At 32.4% G+C, this 19,354-nt stretch overlaps 1 protein-coding gene across 3 annotated transcripts; it reads right to left on the minus strand.

Annotated features, from left to right (window-relative positions):
- Positions 1-6,992: 6,992 nt before the first annotated feature.
- On the minus strand, positions 6,993-18,183 carry LOC111289107 (chaperone protein dnaJ 15-like). Of its 3 annotated transcripts, none has more exons than XM_089759804.1 (12): positions 17,973-18,183; positions 17,573-17,807; positions 16,728-16,851; positions 12,032-12,111; positions 11,806-11,917; positions 11,626-11,730; positions 11,349-11,399; positions 8,512-8,592; positions 8,294-8,402; positions 8,052-8,200; positions 7,910-7,963; positions 6,993-7,586 (listed from the first exon to the last, which is right to left on the minus strand). In XM_089759804.1, exons 2-12 carry the CDS (start codon positions 17,698-17,700, stop codon positions 7,365-7,367), a joined length of 1,215 nt encoding a protein of 404 aa, XP_089615930.1. In that variant the 5' UTR covers positions 17,701-17,807; positions 17,973-18,183; the 3' UTR covers positions 6,993-7,364. The 3 variants fall into 3 exon arrangements, with proteins under 3 accessions (XP_089615930.1, XP_022735726.1, XP_089615931.1); XM_022879991.2 differs by having other exon boundaries at positions 8,503-8,592; XM_089759805.1 differs by lacking the exon at positions 11,349-11,399 and having other exon boundaries at positions 8,503-8,592.
- Between the last annotated feature and the right edge of the window lie 1,171 nt (positions 18,184-19,354).

Below are 19,354 nucleotides of genomic sequence, written 5' to 3' on the forward strand. Positions count from 1 at the left end.
AGGGAGATGCAGCAAAAAATGGTAAACTTGCTGAGATTGCATTCAAAAGATCCGTTGATGGTTGGAAATATCTTGGATGAGGTAAGGGCAATGAGATTGGGTAAAGCTATTTTTGTGTGAGTCACCTAAGGCGCCAAGGAAATGAAATAGCTCACAAACTAACGAAGCATGATATTGAGCTAATGACAGACATATTTTGGATAGAAGACTACCCTTTGTTATTACATGATACAATTATTTCTAACTGTAATTTTCCTTGATTAATGGAATCTTTTTATTTAAAAAACATGTTAATCATTTAAATAAATATAAGTACTCATATATGTGTATAATCAAGGCAGACAAACATTTTTCTTGATGTGTATGATTTTTTTTTTTTTGTTATAAAGGATAGCATGCATAGCATTAAGCCACATAGCATAATAGGGGTGAAAAAGTCAAGAGCAACATAGAAAGTCTCAAAATAAAAACAACAATCAGAAATATTAGATAGTTGGCTGTGTCCTTCACATCCCCGCCTTTTAAGGGCATCGACACAGTTGTTTTCCTCACAAAAAATATGATTCATCATTGTCTACCGATATCTCTTCGACAGAGTCCTACAATCACATACAGGAGAGTTAAGTATGTGGTTCATTCTATCACTATTATTTACCAACCTGATCACAATCTTGGCATCAAGTTCAATCTCAGTTTCCTAACTCCTACATCTAGGGCGAGTTTCAGCCCATTGCTCAGCCCCCACACTTGTGGCTCTAGGAATGCCCGGATGAGTCTAAAAACCCAACGTCCCTCATGATCTCTTAGAACTGTCCTTACACCTACTTTCCCTGGGTTACCAATAGAAAACCATTCGAATTTAGTTTGATCCAACCATTGCGCAGTGATTTCCATTGGACTTCACTGCATGTGATTATAGGAATTCTTCTTGTTTGGCCCGTAAGTGAATAGCGTTCTGCTACACCTTCAATGGCTCGACTCACCACTTTTTCACGATCCCATACTCCTTTAAACATTATCTAGTTTCAAGTATCCCATATTTCCCATTGTCAAAAAATGAAGACAAGTCTCCAAGGAATTTTATGCGTGTCCTACAATATCTTCTAAGTAGCATTTACTTTCAACCACTCTTCTTACCTAGTTAGCCAATCAGTAAGCATATGACAGGGGGATTTATTTCTACCCACCAGCTCTTCACGATAGCACATTCAAAAAATAGATATGGGACAATTTCATTCTAAGATTGACATAGAGGATCATCATGCCAGTTTTTTGAGGAAATCCCTTGCAGAGATAATTTGGTGAACACATTTCCACATGAAGAAATGTAACTTGGGGAAAATCTTTTGCTTCCATATCTAGGTCTAGCGTTCCTTTCCTCTATTGTGGTATGTAATTTAGCATTGGCAGTGAGCTTTTACATACTACTCAAGGTAAACTCCCTCAAGTCGAAAAATTCCAACACATTGTATCTTTGCCTCCTTCGACCATGGTAAAAGGGGTATTAAAAAGGATGGTAGTGATTTCATCGGATAAGCTTTACTAACATAAGAGATTTTCCAAAATTCTCCAAAATGTCTTCACCTATGTGACTGTGAGCAACTCTTTTTTTTTTTTATTGATAGGAACATTAACTAATGATCTTATGTAGCCATAACCAGTCCATTTATCCAACCAAAAGTTTATATCAGATCAATCTTGCACAACCCAACGGATCCCTTTCTCCAATAAATGCTGCCAACTCCTCATTACTCTCCACACTAGTGCACTGTCTAAGCTTGCAGAATTTAGATTCCTTCAATACAAATATTTATTACTCAGCACTTTAACCCGCAGATCATTTGGTGAGGGATCCATCCGCCAACATATTTTTGACCCACTAATCACAAATTTAAAAGAAATTAACACAAACTGAAAAAAGATGAGTTCATTTTTCTTAATAATTACATAGTTTTGACATAATAATCAAATTTTTTTCTTGTTGCGTTCAACATTAATATTGACATCCAAAAAAGTAAACATTTATACCAAAAAAAAAAAACGTTACAAACACTCATTTTGCGAGGCATCATACTTGAAGATCAATGATTTTTATTATGAAAAAATACTTCACAGTTATGAATTCAACTATATATATATATATATATTGTTAGAATTAAAGGTCTAGAGAACAACTTGTTTATCCCTTTAATTAGCCTTTCATTATATAGACAATACTAAGGAAAAGGAATCAATTACAAATCACACATTAATGCTTCCAATTAATCCCTTATAAACTGTCTCCCGTGAAATATTTCCATAATATTCCAACTCACACATACCCATACACTAAATCCTCCCCTCAAGCTAGAGCATATATATTATGCTAAGCTTATTACATATATAGTCAACTCGAACTCCTGGAACTGATTTCATAAAAATATCTGCTAGTTGTTCCCTATGCACACATGCTTTAATATTATTGTTCCACTTTGCAACTTTTCCTGATAAAATGACAATCAACTTCTATATGCTTGGTTTTTTCAAGAAATATAAATTGCCGCCTAATTATCACACCATAACTCTGTAGGGGTCCAAAATAAAAGCCCAATTTCATCTAAGAATTGAACCATCCATAATACCTTTGTTGTAGCCAAAACCATGGCTTTATACTTTGTTTCTACGCTAGACCTAGCAACTACTTGCTATTTCTTGCTCTTTCTAAACAAAAATTACTCCCAAGGAAAATAACACAACCAGATGTAGACTTCCTGTCTATGGGAGAGCTTGCCCAATCTACATTTGCATAGGCTCGAATATCCCCATCACTAGTAGAAAGAACTGTAGAGTATCCATTTTCTATTCCTCAACAAATATCAGAAAATGAGCATTGCTGCTTTCCAGTAGGTATCTTTGGGAGTTGCCAAGAATTAACTAACCACACTCACTAAAAAAAATATATTAAGTTTCGTCATGGTTAGGTAATTCAGTTTTCTAACTAGTCTCCTATAAGGTGTGGGATCATCAAATAAAGTGCTAACTTCTGGATAAAGTTTGCTACCTGAATCCATCAATGTGCCACTTGGCTTGGCATGGAACAAGCCTGCATCTCTCAATCTCCAACACATACTTTCTATAAGATACAAAGATTCCCTTTTTGACACCTTGCCACTTCAATATTCATAAAATATTTCAATTGACCAAGATCATTGGTCTCAAACTGGGATTTAAGATACATTGTAACTTTGTCAATCCTTGCACTATCTTTGCTAGTGGCGATGATATCACCTACATATACTCTCAAACTCTTAGATATATAAAATACTAAATGATCCTTCTCACTCTACTACATGCCATACTAAACAAAAGCTGCACTAAATTTACCAAACCATACGTGTGGAGATTTCTTCAGGCCATACAGAGATCGACGCAAATGGCACACCTTCCTAGACTCCCCTTAAGCAACAACCCCAATGGTTGCTCCCTATATGCCTATGCAACTAAGTCACCATGTAGGAAAGCATTCTTCATATCCCATTGATGTAATGCCCATTTATGTGTAGCAATAAAACTAAGAAATAAGCAAATAGATGTCATTTTTGCCACTAGACAAAAGGTATCAAAATAATCTACTCCATATGTATGTGCATATCCCTTCACTACTAACCTTGCCTTTAAGCCAATGAACCATCAAGATTCAATTTTGTGGTGTAAACTCACTTGCACCCAATAACTTGTTTCCCTTCTGGCAAAGAAACCAAGTCCCATTTATGGTTAGCCTCTAGGGCCATCATCTCATCCTCTATAGCCTTACACCATCCTAAATCTGCAAAAGCATCATGAAGACTACGTAAAATAGTAATAACATCAATTGTGGCAATACGAGTCTGAAGTTTATTAGAAAGTCCCTTGTATGAGGGCATGTATATAGGAAAATTTATATAAGTTCACATACCTTTTCATAAAGTAATCGGTACATCCTCACCTAGAGTGTCTTGAGGTGGATCCATTGATAAAAAAACTATTTTGATAGGGGAAGTTTTTGCATGTAGATCTACATAGGTCTTTCTAGTGTACGTATGACCAAATTGAATATCAAGACATGCCCCAAAAAGAGATGCATTGATCGGTGTACTATTTATCTGATAGATGAGAAAATCTTCTTTTGATATAATAGGTGATGGTTGAAACTGTAGTACCAAAGAAAAAAGAATTGACTCATGAAAGGTGACATCTACCAAAATAATAAAACAACCAAGGTCTGGAAAGTAGCATTGATACTCTTTCTAGACATGTGAATAACCTAGGAAGATACATTTAAAGGGACATAGATCTAATTTAGTGCAACCCGAATGAGTTTCACAAATAAAACATGTGCATTCAAACACCTTGAAGGAGACTGAAAATAAAGGATGATCAGGACACAATACTTGAAAAGGAACATTTTTTTCAAAGACCAAGGACAACAAACGATTTATAAGATACAATGTTGTGAGGATAGCTTCACTCACCCTTAGGGACTTTCATTTGAAACAAAAGAACTCTAGCCACTTCTAACAAATGATGATTTTTCCTTTCAACAATCCCATTTTACTAGGGGGTATCTATATGCAAGGATTGATGAACAATACCCTTTACATTTAGGAATTAAACAAACTCTATTGAAAAATACTCTCCCCCATTATCACTTCGTAAAATTTTAATAGACTTAACGAATTGATTCTTTATTTTTGCATGAAAGGTAGTGAAGATAGAGAATAATTCGAAGCAGCCCACAACAAATACAACTAACAAACTCGTGAATAATCATCAACATATGTCACAAAATATCTATAACCAAATTTCAAAATAATAGGACAGGGCCCTCTTATATCAAAATGAGTCACAACAAAAGGAAAGTTTCCTCTTTTGTTAAATTAAGGTACATAAAACACTTTGTGTAGTTTGGCGAACTTGCACAATTCACAATCAAAACTAAAAGACAATAAATGGGGACACATAGCTTACAAATGTGACATGAATGGATGACTAAAATGATAATGAGACTTATAAGCTTATGACAATTCTCCTGAGTATGTCATTAGTTCAAACTATATCTTTTATATGTCATCAAGCACTTAAAGATCTCTTTTGATCCTTCCCCTACTAATAGTCTGCTTCGTCAATAGATCCTAAAAAACACAATAAACAATAAAAAATGAGACACTACATTTCAAATTCCTTGTAATCTAACTAACTGAAAGTAAGTTAAAAGGAGAAAAAGGGACATGCAACACAAAATGTAAAGGTAACATGGATATAGGTAGAGCCTTGCCACTTCCCACAATATCTATAGAGTTTCCATCAGTAACCAAAACAGACTATTTTCCCATCATAAGAGTATATGAATAAATAGTACCTGTTATACCTGTTATGTGATCCAAAGCTCATGAATCAATCACTCAAGTCCTGAAAAAGTTAGCCAAGCATGCAATAGATTTACCTTGTATAAAAGTGGCTATTAGTGAAGAGATCGAAGTCTGATTCTGAAGCATTTGAATAAGTTTGTCATGCTTATCCCAGGATAATTAAACTACTTTTCCTCTTGCTATCGGGCTAAAGCGCAGCATCAATCACATATGTCGCTGGTGGGACAAAAATGCCCCAGAGATGTGAACAAACATTTTGTAAATGTATAGCAGGACCGTAAGTCTCCTCTACCGCTTCCACATCCTCTACCTCGTCCACCATGTCCTCTGCATGATGCTCCCTCTTCATGTTGTAAGGCCACAAATACTACCCTATCTTCGTGTGAGGATTATGTTAGGTGACCCTACTCAAGCACTTATAAGCATCCAGTAAAAAAAGTAGATCTTTGGCTACTCTACAATTGGCATACTCTTTCCTCAATCCTATCAAGAAAAACACTATAGCTAAAGCCTCTTGTTACTCTTGGTTTGTCTTCATATCGGTAAACAAGAGCATGAGTTCATTAAACTCATCATATACCTCATTGAACGTAGCAAAATATTCCCTCAAGCTCCTATCATATTACTCCATTCTAGTCTATGCCCTGGTAACATTTGAAATCCTCTGCCAATTCTCAAAATTTGCATAAATAATTTTTAAAACATCCCAAAATTCCTTACTTGTAAAGTATGGATTGAACATCACCTTGACTCATCGTTCTATCGAGTTGAACAATTGTCCAAGTACTCAATTGTCTTCTTACTCCCATGTTGCATACTCCAAGCTTTCTTTTACTAGCAACTCACTTGTTAGAAACCAACCTTTTCAAGACCTCGTAAGGTCATCAACACATTCTTACTCCATGACAAGTAGTTGGAGCCATCAAATTTCTCATCCAACGACCGTGAATCGATGATAATCTCTTGAGTTATCACCTTCAATGCAGTTGCCTCTTCCATGGCCATGGCCACAAAACCTTCTTCCAAAACACAACTAATAATCCTTCAATCAAGGAACACAACCACTAATTAACAACTAAGAACTCCATCCTTAGTTCTACAGCTACACTCGACACAAAAAAAAATTTATCTCCCTTAATTTTACATTCACAAAGAGGTTGCAACCCCTTATTTTTTTCGTCTTTGAGAATAAAAAAGTAACTCCTTTACAACTAATAAAAAACTACTAAAAAAAAAAAAAAAAAACTTTCAATACACAACTTTTAAAGGTGCAAGATTGAAATCTATAGTAACAAGTCATGGATGATGATTTAAGGCTATCGCGAAAAGATTTGGGGAAAGAGAGAGAAAAATGGAAACACTAATGGCTAAAGTTACATTACTAGCTCTAATACCTTGTTAAAATTAAGGCTTTAGAGACCAACTTACTAATCTCTTAGATTGGCCTTGCATTATATAGACAATACTAAAAATATAAAATCAATTACAAATTATACATTAATGCTCTCAATTAATCTGTCCTAAATTCTCATAAAATATTCTTATAATATTCCAACTCATACACATGCATACATTAACATATATATATATATATCATAACAGATCTTCGTAATTTTTTAACGATAGCATTACACATTGCAATAAGAATAAGACAAAAGAATTTGTTATTACACTGTGAGAACTACAAATGGACTAGTAGATGGGACATCTCACTTCACCAAATATAAGCATACAAAAACCTTAAGTCCATATCATCATGCTAGGGCTAAAAAAAAAAAAAAAACCCAAAAAACTTAATTAAACCGTTACCACCCCTACATCATACTTTAACATGACATACTGAAAAGCCTTGGTGGACAGCCAAAGACAGCAAAAGAATTGAACAAATAATACAAAGACAAGCTTTAGCAGGCAGCAGACTGCTGGCAAAAATTTCAAACCTCCCATGTAAAAACAAGAACCTATTTAGATAGAATTTCAACCAAGCTTTTTATCAGATCCCCTCATATTCAAATTGAACCATTTCTTTTTGCCTGACTTATCCTTCCCATCTGAGTTTCCATCTTCATATGGACTCTCAGTCTCACCGGGAACTTTGCTACCACTTCCGTTACTTAAATTAACACCAAGACTGTTCAGTGCTCTTGTTACAGTAAATGAAGCATGGATACTATCACGCTGTTTCAGCAGCTCGTCTACCTGTGTTATACATGCCAAAAATATATTTACATAAGTCAGGTTACAGTTTTGATCATAATACACTTCGAGAATGAAGTGAATCCAAATAAGCAATTACTGCTTAGGCAATATCAAGAAGCTCAGGATCATTTTCTATAGCCATTTATTAAATATTAGAATGCATAAGTACGTATGACTGTATGTGCAGGGGAATTAAATGAGCATATATACAGAAAAATATATCCTTATACACATGCAGTCACTTCCTAAATTGAAAAGATAGCATAAATGCAGGAAAAACAGTATCACTGCAACATAAAAGAACAAAAGGTTTCAAAACATACAGATTGCTTTTCTTGGCTGTACCGGTTGGTCACTTCTTGAAAGTGTGCCAATGCCTACAAAATATCCCACCAGAATCGTTAGATCAAATGTTATAACCCATACTTATAACAAGCCTTAAATAGAACACGGATGGATTAATACTTGTCTGTATTCCGCTTCAAATTGACGCAACTCATTTCTCTTTCTTAAAATCTGAGCTTCAACACCCTTGAGCTTCTCAGAGGTATCCTCATATGACTTTGCACAAAGTGCCTCAATTGTGTAAGTAGCAGTCTTGAAAAAATTATCTCCTGAGAAAAATCAGCCAAACCAGTCAACCAATAACAGAAATACTCCAAAACATGCTTTTAACAAAATTAACATAAAAAACAAACAGCTCGAACCATAAACAGCAAATATATGAGTGCCAGCTTTTAGTTCTGAAACCTCACAAGGTTGAAGACCTTCCAACCTTTTAAAGAAAGCAGATTCAGGGTCTTTAGCTATTGCTAACTGCATAACACATGAATAAATCATCATTTCTTACCACAACAAGAAGCCAAATATCCAGCAGAGACAAAGAAGATAAAGTAAGAAATGACAACTCAAATACCGCATTTACAGTGGAATCCATTCTGTATACTTGAAAATGTAAGAAATACATGCCAGCAGATGTCACCTTCCCTGTCTTCTCGCTGTCTTCCTGTACAGAGAATGAAATCATAAACATAGTAATAAATGTATGGATAAATGCCTATTACTTCTAAACACAACTGCATGTAACAAGATATCCTTGAACTTCCAAGACAATGACAGAAAAGGGATAGCAATGACCATAAGAGCTTTTGATGCAGGAACATAGAATTACTAGTATAACATTAAAAATTTAAAATTTAAAAAAAAAAAAAAAAAACACACAAGCTTTTGTTGAACAATAGAGCACTAGTAAAACATTAAATGAATCATGTCAAAAACAAACAGCTATTGAAGGAAAATGTGTATTTCCTGAGTTTTGTTGATCTTAGAGAGTATAAGATTTTTATGTTCAGTTAGAAGAATGTAAGATTACCTAATAAAATGTTTTACCATATTATCTTTGATGACATGTGAACAACATGTAATATTTTCAACAAAGATTGTATTTTTATCTTAAAAATATCCTTTTTATTAAATTTTGAGAAATAATTTTTTTTATATTTTCAACAAAGACTGCAATTTTATCTTAAAACATCATCTTTATTGAATTTTGACAAATAAATTTTTCATAATATATTATTTTCAACAAAAATCATGTTTTTAATTTTAAAAATGCCATCTTTGTCAAAACCGTAAAAAGCAAAATATGAAATTACTATGTTTCTAAGGTAAAAAACATTATCTATGTAATCTGAATATACAGTTAAGTGAAGGCAAATAAGAAAAAAATGTCATTTTCCCTTTGAAATCTAAAAAAACTAAGGGAAAAGAGAGTTTTCTATTCCCCTACTTTCTCCCTTTTTGAAACTATTGGGATTATAATATTCCTAATGTGGGAGAGTTTTTGAACCAAACTAAGGAATCAAATAATAGAAAGTTAGATTCCGAGAAGGAAAGTTATATTGCACAAACCAAACGCCCCCTTAAGATATACTTAAATATAAAAAAAATAATTAAAAATAGAAATGGAACATGTCCCAATCTCTAAACATCAATTGTCAAATTAAAAATTTACATTGAAAGTGTATCAAATACTAACTCTTAATTAGTATGGCTTAAGATCCCCACCATTACTTTTTTCTTCTTCATCATCACTTTCACGTGAGTGGGTCTTAGGGACCAAGTCATTTATCGCAAACCCCTCACATGTGAATGATGACAAAATGTATCAAAAAGTAGTGGAGAAAAAGTGATGGAGGAGCCAGAACTACTTATTGTAATTTTTACTTCTAATAGCAAAAGGCCAGAAAAGGAAAACGCAAATTTTGGCTACTACTTTTTCCTTTTACTCTAGAAGCAAAAGTCAATACTTTTAGCTTTGATGCTTTACCAATATTTTAGGGTAAAATGCACCATTTGTCTTATCTTTTTTAAAAATCATTTACATCCCTAACCTCTCCATTACTCCATTTAATTCCTAAATGTCTTTAAATTATCACAAGTTAAAATTGACAAAATGGCTTTTAAGGTACTAATCTTTTTTGACATTTGGAAACTTTTGTTTAGCATTATTAGCTGTTTTTTCATTTCATTTCGTTAGAAGGACTAAACTATAAGATGAAATAGCTTAGAGACAAAAAATAAAGCTTCATTAAAACCTTAGTATTATAGGATCCTAAATTAATGTCTTTAATTTCTTATTAATTAAATAATTTATTTTCTCATTTTTTAAGAAAGACAACAACAAAATGCTTCTAGCATGCTTCCTGGATAATCTCCAAAAATCAGAGTGCTTTTCAGATAGTAAAAGGGTTTTCCTTTTTATTTTGTTCTATAAAAAAAAGGAAAGCATGACCAAATCCTGCTGCTGTAAATACCAATATAACAATATGTTTCCTCATTTCCTTTCCAAAACCAACCCTGCAATCAAAATTTGTCCACTAAATAACTGGAGAAGATCAAGAATAAGAATATACCATACCTCCCCTCCAAAAAAAAAAAAAAGAGTTTGCATCTACTCACCTCCAATACATGTACATCCAGCCTAAGCTAAAAACATCCTACTCTGCATGTAGTATGCTAGGGACAGCAGATAAAGAAGTAAAGTGAAAAATAACAGGACTTCAGAATTATTCGATGATTCTAAAAGTTTATTTGCTGAAGACTGGGTAGTCAATAAAGCAACAGATTGGACTGTCATGATACCTACTCAACAGTTACTCAGACCATTAAACAACTAATATTTTTACAGGCAAGAGAACAAATTTCACCACCAACAAAGGTTATTAAGTGGTAGCAACATATTTAAATAGTTCATTGTAGTAGTGCACAATTGAAACTTGTGACAAAGGAGAAGCATAATGCTGAGAGATAAAACTTTCTAGGAAGAGAAAGGGAAGAGTTAACACCATCACTGCTAATTCTAAACTTTTTCACGTTCCACTCTGACAAAAATAAAAAATAAAAAATGTTTCAGGTCAAAATATACCATCAGAACCTACTCGTGATCATGCACAGATTGCTAGCACAGCCAATACCTAGTAATTTGTTTAAATATCATTCATGAGGTTTTCACTAGGCTTCCCACTAATGACAATGAAAGTAATACGGTGGCAATAGATATTTTGGTTTTGTTTGTGTCACTTCATTTCAACCCATATTACTAGACAGATATAGTAAAGACAATCACATGACAAATAAATGAAATAAAAGTTGTATTGTTTATCTTGACAATAACACTTAAAGTCAAACATTTAGTCCAAAAATTATAGGTAAATAAAAAAAATTGGGATGGACAAGAATCAAAAATAAAGTGCTTAGTACCTGTAGGGCCAAACCGTAGCCACCATTGACATCTTGTTCAAAATATAGTAACTGAAAGTTTTACATTAATGAAACACTGAGTTATTATATAACTTTGACATAGTTACTCTTAGAAGAGATGCATAACCATGCACAATGGACATGCACTCACATATAAACACACAGCAAAAGAGCACCAGAGAGAGAAGTGATGAGTTGGAGCACACAACCAAACACTTCATAGTCATTTTGAAAAGAACTTAAGATCATTCAAAGAAAGGTTTCATAGATAACATACCTTGAATTTGCTTTGTGATGTTGAAGTTACCCTCACAACAATCCCAGACTCAGCTTGTTCGTCACTGATTGTTACACCAAAGAAATGGGCACATTGCTTGTCCACCTGCAGCAAGATGAATGAGAATTTGAGAAAGCAACTGAAAAAGTAGGGTGCATCGAATAGAAAGAAAGTAAGCACCTTTCCACTAACTGATGTTCCAATAGGAAGGGGTCTAACTGTGACAGTTCCATTTAGAGCTTCTTCAAGAACATTAGCTGAGATTGTAGTCTTGATGGGGACACCAAGCTTGCTAAAGATATATATATATTTAAGAAGCAGGGTAGAAGAAAGAATAAGTGACTTAGAAACAACTAAATGCACCAAAAAAAAAAAAGAACCTCCAATGTTTCAAAGGATGTCTCACCTGAATAACGCTGCAAACATTGTATTAACAGTTCCAAGATTGGACAAATCAATCTCCATATCCATTGAATCTTCAATAGCCTTATAACATTTGTTGAAAAAAAGAGAAAAACATTAGGTTTTGACAACTTGCCATCATACAAGGAATAACAATAACACCAACAACAAACTAAGCCTTATATCCCATAACTCTAAGGTCGGCTGTATGAAAGGCTAAAAAAAGGAATTATGTTAGGTCATAATTTTGCATTTCTTGAGCCACTCATTTCCATCAAAAACAACTTTTTCATCTACTTCCTCAACCGTTATATTGTAAAAGGAATAGGAGATGGAAAATATTGAACAAGAGAAAAGAAATACAATTGGAGGAAATCAAAAACAATCATAAGTTAACATCATCAAGGTAATTTACGAACGAAAATAGTGCTGTCAATGATAAATGGAGTTAGATTCTTTGAATTTTAGTCATCGACACAAAGTTGGACAACAATATCAATGGAATTTGAAATAAAAGGGGCAGGCAACACTTAGAGAACTCAAATGACATGGGAATCTAGCAAATGTAGGTTAGTACTTAATGCAGAGTAGTGTTGCAAAGTAGGTTAATCTGAAACAAGAAGGAAATGCACTAAAGTATGTAGGGATCATTAAGAACAGTTAAAACTGAAGGTTTCCTAGTTTCTAGTGGTAAAACTAGAGGGAAATTTTAAAAGAAAATAAAAGCCAAAATCCTCAATTGGTGATCCAAGCAAGGGCAGAGCCCTACAGTGCTCAGTGGGGGCTTAAGCTGCCTCTGAGTCCAAAAAAATATGAACTCGTGTTCTAGTCTGGGATAAAGATCAAAAAATTCTCATTGGTCCGATTTATTTGTTGCTGAGGCTAGTATTATTCTACTTGTTGTAATTATCAAAGTAGAGAGAGCATTTTCATCAATGAACATTTTAAGGACTCCTTTGCATAATCAAATGAAAGATCAATGATTAAATGATAGTTTAGTTATGTGCATTTGAAAAATATGTATTCAAAAGGATAACAAAGCTATTGTGCAACTTTTTCAAAATATGAAACATCAAGGATAATTGTAAAATTTTTAACAATTATGATGGGATATGGCAGTTTTAGCTTTTTATTATGGTTATCATTATTTTTTTTATTGTTATTTTTTTATAATTTAATATATTTGAACTGAGCCCCCACTAGATAAAATTTTTGGCTCCACCATTGGATCTAAGGAGATATTTGTAGTCTAACGGCGGTGGATTTCCATCAACACAAGTTGCCATGGCATGTTTCAATCAATCAAAGGAAGCACATAAATACCTCTCTTTGCATGTATGTGCATGCGTGTTTGATAGAGACAAAGAGGAATTTGCACAATCCATAAATTGATTAAGAAGAGCTCATGTCCCCCACTAAGAACCCAAACAAGCCAACTTTTTTAAGACATCCTCACATTTTGGATTAGACTCAATATCATACTACTAAATTCAAAGATCAAGTCCGTTCATGAAAATCTTCAAATACATACAATCTAAACCATGTCCTGCATTAAACAATGTGCTTTTTTGGTTAAAGCTGTAATGGATTGCAGTAAATATGAAAGTAAAAATATTAAAAATTATAAGTTGGAGATCTAATTGCAAGCTAAAGAGTCACACACACACACCAAGTAATTCACGGATCTAGTTCCAAAATATGCATGAATAAAAAGATTTTATGTAATAGGGACAATCTTCTCAAAACTCAACTCAACTAAGCCTAACAATTTAGTTGGGTTGGCTACATGATGTAGAAAAAGGAGAACAGGACAGAAAAAAACAGAATACTAAGAAAAGTGGATTGAAATTGAAATACGCTGCTCCTAAGTACTAACATAAACACCAAATATAACCCTAAATGGCCTTATAATTCTTTAAATTCTATAAACAACAATTGAAATGTAAAAAATTTGTTACATCAGTAAAACAAATATCTAAGTAATTTAATCCTTCCATAAGCACAATCTTGTCCCATGCATGAAGTCAATGTTTCCAATTGATGCTTTCCTAGATGATTTTGATATTTAGGTTTACTGATCCATACTACTCCATAAGGGGCACTTTAGAGAATCTATGAAGCAAGTATACATAACCCTTACATACCCATCTCATTCAGATTTAACAAAGATACATTACTGAAACGGCCGGATACATAACCTAAAACCCTATTTGCTATTTAGCCTCATCACAAGACCAACACCACCAATTGCCTCATTTAGTTGTCAATCTTTTTGCCAATTAAATCCAGCACTAATAGCCTCTAAGCTACAACATTATCTAACATGACCATGATACATTATCATGGACATTAGTAACACCATGTTAAGCTTTGTCAAAGAGTATTCACTACTAATTTTTACGACCTAATTCCATTTTTTAGATCCAATTTACAAGAATTAGCCGGTTTCTATACAATCAGTTTATGAAGCATTTATATTGAGATTTTAATATGTGCAAGTTTAAAACTAATTCATGATTTTGGAATGAACCCTACTTGATGAGCTAATTTCTTTGAGAAATAGATGCAGTCTTGAGAATTTTCACCCTTTAGTACTTTATAAATATCATGATCCTAAAAATTACTTGCTTTAAAGTGAGAAAATACTTGAAAATGGGAAGTCAAATATAAGTATGATCAATTAGGGCAAATGCAGAGCTTTCTAGCTTCCTTTTCAACCATGTGATGTCAATGGTGTTCCTCCAAAATGCTAGCAGAAAACATTTCAATTGTGACAGAGGTTTTAACTACAAAAGTTAGGGGAATTAAAGAACTTAAGGCTGACAATGAAGAAGTTAAAATTGTAACCAAGTCAGTAATTCTTGAGATCAAGGGCAACTGAGTCTTGATGAATCAAATGGTCAAAGCAAGATGTAAAGGTTCACGAATAAATGCAATGAAATATGATCTGTCTAAACAACTAGATTTTGAAGTTAGAAATGTTGAGATTCCACAAATTGGATCTAAAGATTTATATCAAGTTCAAGGATGTAGAAGCATGAAGAGTGTTCAGTTCGCATACATGATAAAAATCCTTGAATCGAATTTATTCTTCTTGATATAGAGGCCTATGTTGTGGTCCATCCAACCAAATGAGAAGTCTAATAATGTTCTATTTGGTAAAAGCTGTTCCATTAATTTATCCTTAGAGTGTTCAAGAATGAGGTAAAAGATGCACCATTTGCAATATTAATGCACATCCAAAACCATTGTCGGCATTGCCATTCAAGGATTTGCATCAATTCTTCCATTCCAACACTTCAAAACTCAAGAGTCTGGTGTCTCTAACATCAATATTTTACGTGTGACAAGATCGTGTCTATAAAAGGATTAAATTATTTAATTTGTTTTACTAATTTTTTACATGTTATGGGTTCGATTGTAAATTGTTACAGTATTTAAGGAATTATTAGGTCATTTAAGGTTATACTTGGTATTTTTGTATCAATGCTGGAACTCAAAGAGTAACCTATAATTACCTTTAATTTCAGTTTCGAGCAGCTTTGATCAGTGAGATATTATGAATCGAGATTTGAGATGCCAGTGTTAAGATTTCCAGTCTTGCTTGGTTCTCTTTGTTCTTCCCTAATCTTATATCTTCCTTCTATTTCCTTTTTCCTCCCCTTTCCGAGAAAGAGAGAGAGAGAGAAGTGAATATTAACTGTTAAAAACAACTTAAGACTTTTTTTAAAAATGCACTTGTCATGTGCCATCCAATTTGGGTAGGCATAATAGAAAGAAAACAGTACATAATTCAACTACCTATATTGATCCCATAACATGCTTTTGCATCCAACTATCTGTCTTTATATGGCAGCAACTTCCATTTTCGCGATCAGACCTCACAAATCAGAATTCTTCCAAGACATTCCAAAGAAAGGTAAGAACCAAATAATTCTATGATATACCTGGTGCTCAAGTTGAGAGCCATTTTATTGCACATTCCCTATAATTCCTGCCTCTTTAATAGGCAATTATTTCATACCTAAAGATATAAGAAAAAAATTCAATCAGTAGCCAGGCCACTCCAAAATGTCAGAGATAGCACCTTCCTCTATCTATTTTCTTTCTGTATAAGGCTTTCCTGGGTTCTGGCTTTTGAACAATCCCTACCTTAAACCTAACAATAAAGAGAATCCTGCCATAATATATCCCAGATAGCATCAACAGAAGCAATTTCAATTTTACAGTTGAGCCTAGCATTACATAATAGTCAACTAAACATACTATGGGGTAAAAATCATTTTTTCTTTCCCGATGTAAAAGAGTTCTTGGTCCATCAGAAAAAATGGATCAATTTCTACATCAATTTGAAAATCTAGCTTTGCAACTTTAAACTAAAACTAATGTTCTCAATAAAAATATTCTTCATCATAAACTTTTTTTTTCCTTTTGAATAGAAGTTCATCTTAAAATCTAAATTTACAGAAATTGCACCAATCCCCAAGCAAGAAAATCTTACTTCCTCAGCAAGATAGTGAGAGTCGAATAAAAAAGAATACTTATATCTGTGCTAAACAGGAACACTTAATAAAGGAAATGAACCATGAAAATATGTTGCAATGCTTAATTCTGTACAACAAAGACAAATAAAAGACAACATTGAACATAATGAAGAATACTGAAACAATGTGAAAAGAAAGGAAAGGAAAGGAAAGCACCTCAAACCCTGCACTGTCATATTGTCTTCGCTTTTCTGGGTCAGATAAAATGCTATAAGAATATGCTACTTCCTTAAAAAGCTCTGAAGCCTCAGGGTTACTGCCATTCTTGTCAGGATGATACCTGTCAAAAGAACAAAAAAGCAAATATGAAAAGATCCAGGTTAAAAGTAAACCAAACAAACAAGCATTTGATGTAGCTCAATCATAATTCTAGAGGATTGGTGCTACAGATCTGTCATTTGTACAGGGATTAACAAAAATGTGACAGTAAAAATCTGGTCTGTAAGATTCCATCATGTTCAAGTTTCACATATATTTTAGTTCATAGGTAGCTGGATGGACGCCAATGTTACAACGTCACCAGCTCATAATTGAAATATTTGCATAGTAACTCATAAAACAGAACACAAGAAGGCCTCAACTAGCAAAGGACAACAAAATAAACCCTCAGTTAAGTACATGAGGAATTGGCACAATCAAAGAAAGATTTCCACAAGCTCAGCAACAGACATTGTGTTGTAAACAATCTGGCTCAACTCTATTTTTTACAGTCAGCAGTTCAAAGTATAAGAACTCTTCACAGAATCCCCTAGGAAACAGACTTCCTACAAGTATAAGAACTCTTCATAGAGGTTTCCAATTAAAATCTCCATCATTTTAAACCGACAAGAAGTTGCAAAATTTCCCCATTAAGCCATTCGCCTTATTGAACTATAATTCAGCTAGCAATTAAACTTAAATGCAAAATTCATCCAATAATCAACTTCCCATTAGCTCGAAATCCAATCTAATATGAAAGAAACCAAAACATTACCCAAAAAAAAAAAAAAACAAAAACTTACTTGAGAGCTAGCTTTCTATAAGCGGTTTTGATCTCCTGATCAGTGGAATCCCTTGAAACGCACAAAACTTCATAAGGGTCTCGACGCATAGTCGAGGCTGATGGTCCTTCCATCTTCTTTGAACGCATCTCCTTTTTTTCTTTTTCCTCTCTATCAAAAACTCCCTTTTTCTTTTCTTCTTTTATCTAAAAACTCTCTTCAAATATGTCTTAATTACAGGCGCTAATCTACACATCTAGAAACAGAAAAAACAACAACAACAAAAGATCAACAGTTTTCAAAGAGAAATATGAATTACCCGGAATTCAACGCGATATCGGATCGCTCCATTTCTTCACAAGACAAAAGAGAAAGCAAAGAAATATAAAACAAACAAAAAGAAAGTAAAGATCTAACTTACAAATAATATATGGGAAAATGATGGAGCTAGGGTTTTCAAATTTCAAATTTACAGAACGCCAGAACTAAAGAAGATATTGCCCCCCGCCCCTTTTTTTTAATTCTCTTTCTGTTTCTCATTTTCTTCTTTTCTTTAGACACGAACAGAGAGATGACGTAAGAAATACTGTTTTTTACTAATTTTTTCTTAAAATTGATAAAATAATTTGTCTATGATGAGTTTGGTTTTGTTATTAATTCGATATTTATGATTTTTTTAAAAAGAATTGAGATTGGCTTAAAGATAAATTTTAGAATACTCTATTTAAATTAGTCTTGGATATATATAAAATATTTTTATTATTTATTTAATTTTATATTTATTTATATTATTAATAAAATTATTATTAAATACTTTAATTTTTAATTTAATAAAAAGATTATATTTATATAATTAAAATATAATTTATATTAAAAATAATATTGTTATAAATATAATATTAAATTTAAATTATTAATTAATTTCAATTTGAATATAAATCGAATTTATATTAGACATATATGTCAAGTTAAAATCGAAAATTGAAAATAATTATCTAATATCAAGTTAGATCCAAATTGTTTAAAATTTATTAAAAATTGAGGCAAACCAAAACCAATCTCACATTCATTGACATCTCAAATTTCTTTAATAGATAAATTCTTTTTTGTTTTAACTTTTCAATAAAATGTATTGTCATTTTTTTTAATTAAGATATTATAATTAAGTTATATTTACATCCTTAAATTAATCTAGTAAAATTATTAAAATATTTTTATTCTACAAATACTTTATTTGATTATATTTTGTATTTGTTAAATCATCAAATTTTTAATGATTTTATTTTTTAATATCTTTGATAACTCTTTTTTAGTAAGGATTAATATTATCAATAATTTTTAAATTACAATAAAATAGTTGATATGATATCTTAATTTTTAAAATTTTCGATGTAGTATATAAATTTTACCTAAAATAATATTCGTTTATAACATAATTAACTTCAAATGATAATATGTGATTAATAAATAGCTCTATAAGTATCACATTAATTAACAAATTTATAATTTACAAATCTCTCATATTAAAAATTTTTAAAATTTAAGTATTATATTGATCATTTTACTATAATTCAAAGACTAAAAATGATATCATCCTTTTTAAACATCATTTAGTGAAAAAAGTTTTCAATTTAAAAGTGCTAAAAATACTTAGTAGCTTTTAGCAACTTGTCACTTTTATTTAAGAAAAATAATATTTAATTACATTAATTTTATTCTTTTTATTTTAACAATTTACTCATTCCTCTTAAACATTTATGAATTGGAAAGTAATTATAAATTCATATCACTCGATCAAAAAAA

Source organism: Durio zibethinus, chromosome 4, assembly GCF_047325235.1.
Source record: "Durio zibethinus cultivar Kanyao isolate XHJ-2024 chromosome 4, ASM4732523v1, whole genome shotgun sequence".
Classification (NCBI taxonomy): Eukaryota; Viridiplantae; Streptophyta; class Magnoliopsida; order Malvales; family Malvaceae; genus Durio; species Durio zibethinus.